The sequence below is a fragment of the Brassica oleracea genome, chromosome C9 (genome assembly GCF_000695525.1).
Source record: "Brassica oleracea var. oleracea cultivar TO1000 chromosome C9, BOL, whole genome shotgun sequence".
Lineage (NCBI taxonomy): Eukaryota > Viridiplantae > Streptophyta > Magnoliopsida > Brassicales > Brassicaceae > Brassica > Brassica oleracea.
This window is the reverse complement of record NC_027756.1, coordinates 5,177,043-5,181,827: the sequence shown is the minus strand read 5'-3', so window position 1 is coordinate 5,181,827 and position 4,785 is coordinate 5,177,043. Positions and strand designations below refer to the sequence as shown.

At 43.9% G+C, this 4,785-nt stretch overlaps 2 protein-coding genes across 2 annotated transcripts in view; one reads left to right on the top strand and one right to left on the bottom strand.

Annotated features, from left to right (window-relative positions):
• The window catches only part of LOC106314175, a 3,346-nt gene extending 674 nt beyond the window's left edge, over positions 1-2,672 (top strand). Inside the window, exon 2 of the mRNA XM_013752102.1 lies at positions 183-2,672. Coding sequence (XP_013607556.1) covers positions 183-2,672 — 2,490 coding nt within the window. The remainder of the gene's footprint in view (positions 1-182) is intronic.
• Positions 2,673-2,908: 236 nt separating this feature from the next.
• On the bottom strand, positions 2,909-4,719 carry LOC106313630 (gamma carbonic anhydrase-like 1, mitochondrial). The gene is made up of 2 exons (XM_013751500.1): positions 4,267-4,719; positions 2,909-3,405 (listed from the first exon to the last, which is right to left on the bottom strand). Exons 1-2 carry the CDS (start codon positions 4,652-4,654, stop codon positions 3,029-3,031), a joined length of 765 nt encoding a protein of 254 aa, XP_013606954.1. The 5' UTR covers positions 4,655-4,719; the 3' UTR covers positions 2,909-3,028.
• Between the last annotated feature and the right edge of the window lie 66 nt (positions 4,720-4,785).

Here is a 4,785-nt window from a genome sequence, read left to right as displayed (position 1 = left end):
CAGCTATCATGCCTGATGGATGGAACCATACTCAGTTAAGCTTGCTGCCAAAAGTCCCCAACCCATCGGAGATGACTGATATGCGCCCCATCAGTCTATGTTATGTCCAATATAAGATTATATCTCGTATCTTGTGTGATAGGCTTAAGAAGGTTCTACCAGACATAGTCTCTGATACCTAGGGAGCCTTTGTAGCAGGTCGACTGATAACATACAACATCATAGTTGCTCATGAGATGGTCCATGGACTACGTACCAATAAGAAAGTGGGAGAGACATCTATGGCTATCAAGACTGATATGTCGAAAGCTTATGACATAGTAGAATGGAACTTTGTGGAGATTTTATTGGAAAAAATGGGATTTGCAAGAGATTGGATCAGATGGGTTATGGCTTGTATAAGTTCAGTCTCCTATGCAGTTCTGCTCAACGGTCAGTCCCACAGTTTCATTAGACCAGAAAGAGGAATAAGGCAGGGAGACCCGTTGTCTCCTTTCCTGTTTATTCTTTGTACAGAAGCTTTAGTCAATGTACTAAACCAATCGGAAACACAAGGAAAGGTACATGGCATCAAACTATCATCGAGTTGTCCAGCAGTTCACCACTTGTTGTTTGCTGATGATAGTCTTCTAATGTGTGATGCTACGGTCTGTGAGAATGAAGAGATCAAAAGCTATCTCAAACTCTATGGGGATGCCTCCGGTCAGGTTATCAACACATCTAAATCTTCTATCATCTTTGGCTCGGGGATCAGTCAACAACAGAAGATGGAGATTCAAGAAGTTCTAGACATCATGAAGGAAGGCGGTGAAGGGACTTATCTGGGGCTTCCAGAATGCTTCAAGGGATCCAAGAAAGACCTTTTGAACTTCATCAAAGAGAGGCTAGAAGGTAGACTTCAAGGTTGGTATACGAAAACACTTTCTATGGGAGCCAAAGAAGTTTTAATCAAGTCTGTCGCTCTTGCTTTGCCTATATATGCAATGTCGGTCTTTCAATTGCCGAAGGAACTCGTCGTGCGGCTTACTAGTGTCATTGTTGAGTACTGGTGGAGCAGCGGTGACAAGAAGAGAAAAATCCCATGGGTAGCATGGCAGAAACTGTGTAAACCGAAGGATCAAGGGTGTATGGCTTTTCATGACATCGGAAGGTTCAACCAAGCTTTGCTTGGTAAGCAAGCGTGGAGAATATGGAGCCGTCCAAATTCTCTAGTGGCAAGGGTCTTAAAAGGGCAGTACTTCTCTAAAAAATCTTTCCTGGAATGTGGCTCAGACACTAGACCTTCTTTCGCTTGGCGCAGTATACTACATGGGAGAGAACTACTGAAACAAGGATTATATCGCGCTATAGGGAATGGTGTACATTCCAATGTTTGGGTGGAGAACTGGATAATTAATGGGATCCCTAGACCACCTATGTATAGAGAGGATAGAGAAGTGAACCTTGCATTGAAAGTCGCAGACCTGCTCGAGGTTAGCACGGGAAGGTGGAACAGAGAGCTAGTCTATGAGACCTTCGCCCCGAGTGATGCAGACCGCATAATGCTGCTGAAGCCATTGATGAATAGAGAGGATTCAATCATCTGGGGTTTCACTAAAAACGGCATCTACATCACACGCAGTGGTTATCACCTGACTGAAACTCTAGTAGCGCTGCAAGCCCCTGACAACTGTGTTATTCCCCCTGTTGAAAAGAAGTTATGGAGCAACATCTGGAAGATCAAAGCCCCGTCTAAGCTTAAGCACTTCTTTTGGAGATCTCTATCAGGTGCTTTAGCGGTTAAAGAGAGACTACAAACCAGAGGGATCCAAATCGATGCGACTTGTCAAAGTTGCGGAGCAGGGACCGAATCTATTTTCCATGTCCTTTTCCTATGCAACAAAGCACAACAGATGTGGGAACTCGCTAATATACCAATACCTCCAGCTGGTTTTTCTGCAAACTCTGTATTCCTAAACATCTATCTCTTAGTAGGAGTTATGAACAACAGCAGATTGGAAATGAGTATTACACGGGCTGTTCCATGGGTTCTGTGGCAGATTTGGAAAGCCAGGAACTCTTTGGCTTTCAAAAACACATCCTTGTCTCCCAGACAAGCAGTTAGGACGGCCTTTGAGGAGGCGGAACTTTGGTTCTTAGCTAACTCTCCCCAAAGAGATTCCGAACCAACCCCGACCGTCAAGACCTGGATCAAACCGCCTATTGGTACACTCAAATGTAACGTAGGTTCCTCCTGGGTCTGTGCTCAGAGAAATTGCGGAGCTGCTTGGATCCTAAGGGATCCCCAAGGACGAACGGTGGCTCATAGCAGAAGATCTTATTCAGCAATAAACTCAGGCAAAGAAGCTCACATCACTGCTCTACTTTGGGCGGTTGAGAGCATGCATAACATGAGGCAAAATAACATCATCTTCGAGACCTCAACAGAAGATACAAGAGAGATAATGTCATCTTCATCCGTTTCCCCCAGCCTCCATTACCTTACATCTCAAATCACTGCCTTGCTTCACAAGTTTGAGTACTGGAGTCTTGATCATGCAGCTGATGAACGTAATGTAGCAGCGAACATGATTGCAGGGTCGGTTACAACGGGCCACCAGTACCAATCATACATAGCTTCGCAAGGTCCAGCCTGGCTCTACTCTTTGTTATCTCGTGAAGCTAGAGGTTGATACCACAGCTTTCCTTTGGCGACACGTTTCCAATAAGAGCATTGATTCGTCTCCTTTTGGGTTATGGTGTTCCACTATGGTGCTTAGTGGCATTTTATTTCAAATTTTATCTTTTATGCTTTATCTGAGCTTTGCGCTCCGTTTTTCTTTCGGTCTCCTATGATGGAACCAAACAATGGATGTTATGTTTTGATTTCAGTGCTAAAAAAAAAAAAACAAAGAAACCAAAAAAGAAAGAAAAAAAAAGGCAAACATTCGAATGTTTTGATGCTCTTCAGCTACTTATTGCAATATGCAGAGAGACCTCATACAACAGGCAAGCACACGAAACCAATAAGAAAAGCTTCTAGGAGACTCTAAACAGCGATCCCAAGGGACTTTTTGAACTTCTCTACCTCTAAGTAGACAGTGGAGTAAGGCAAGAACTCGGAGAAGTAATCTCCGCTTAAATGGTTGATAGCTACAGCGAGTTTCGGGATCTCTAAGGTTTCTTCGTTGGTTAGCGTTCTAATAAACCTTGCTGGATTGCCTCCCCATAGTTCACCCGATGGGATCCTTCTTCCTGGTGGCACAACCGAACCAGCTTCCAGGATTGAGCGGGTCTCCACCAGCGAACCTTCCATTAGTATTGAATGTTGCCCGATGATGCACTCTGGTTCGATGGTACATGATCTCAGAAGACTGTATGCACCCACTGTCACGTACCTGTCGATCAATGTCTCTGCTGGTAATCCTGTAAACTCAAAATAAACGGTAACCCTAAAATCATAACTTTCAATTATATCAAAAGCCAGAGCTGCTGAAAAGAGTAAACTTTAGTGTATAATTGTAATACAGAACCAAGACATGCACTAGCCTCATTGTTCATTGGATTTAAGATAAACATGAAACTGAGTATTTGAGGCACTTATTCACATTTCAAATACCTGTTTTTTAGATCTTTTTCGAATTTTCGGATAACAATTCGGATTTGCATATGTTTTATACTATCCTACAATATTCATTCAGGTAGTTTTACATCTCAGATCGTATACGGATTCCATTTCTTTGGTTCGGGTTCAGATCTCGGGTTTCAAATATTTGGCCCATGCCTATATAGTTTTATCCAATGTTTTTTAAAAAAAAACTGTCTAGGCAGCAAGTTTCTAGCCTAAGCTGCAAATCGATCATAAGGGAAACAATTTTTTGAAATGAGTATTTTTTTTTTCTAGCGGATGTCTAGGCAGCCGGCTAAACACTAATCCTTTATATATCGCCTAATGACCGCCTAAACATTTTTTGAACATTGGTTTTATAAATAGGACTGAAACATGATTGAATGTATACTCTTGGTATGTTGAATGATATATATAACTCATTGTTTCCTACTGCTACACAAGATGATCCACCACGTGCACTAATCTACTCAAACTCTCAATGCTGAGCTCAAGCACACATCCTCAGTAAGATTCTAGATTCCTATCACATACACAACCTCAACGAATCTAAACCACTAAGTCCCCTCCTATATAACATTATCTTGATTCCATTACCAGCAACAAAAACCAGACATTAGATAATCAGGATGTCCGAAAATGGAGGAAACAACAACAACCTGTTGGGGACGACCACGCGGCATGGACAACGCACCGTTCCTGAACATTCGAGCAGAACCCGAGCGTGATTTTGTTGAGATCGCCGCGCAAAACGGCGCCGTTCCAGACGGAGGAGCCGTCCCAGACTGTGACCTGACCTGCCAACACGGCGTTGGGTGCCACGTAGGCGTCAACGGCTACCTTCGGAAGCCACTGTCCCAAGGGAATGATCTGTCTCTGTCCCCTGTAGTCCCACTTCACACGATCCAGAGACGGCGACGGCGACACCGTTAGTTTTGGCTTCGGCGGCTCCGTTTGCATCGCGAGTGCCGCTTCCGCAGCGAACCAGCGACGGATCAAGGTTGAAGCTACTCCTCTCCGAGAGAATCGAGCTATTGAAGTCGCCATTGGATTTTCACGGATTTGCGAAGCTAGTAGAGAGAGAGTGGCCGTCGAGAGATTCAGATGAAAATGAACAAAATTTAAATTGGGCCTTAATGGACCTAATTGTAGCAGAGGCGGGGGGGGGGGGGGGGGGG

Excerpts from the sequence above, each read along its gene's own strand:
- LOC106313630 (XM_013751500.1), bottom strand. The coding sequence starts at position 4,654 with ATGGCGACTTCAATAGCTCGATTCTCTCGGAGAGGAGTAGCTTCAACC. Across the intron at positions 3,406-4,266 it reads CGCGTGGTCGTCCCCAACAG|GATTACCAGCAGAGACATTG; the intron begins GTTGTTGTTGTT and ends TTGAGTTTACAG.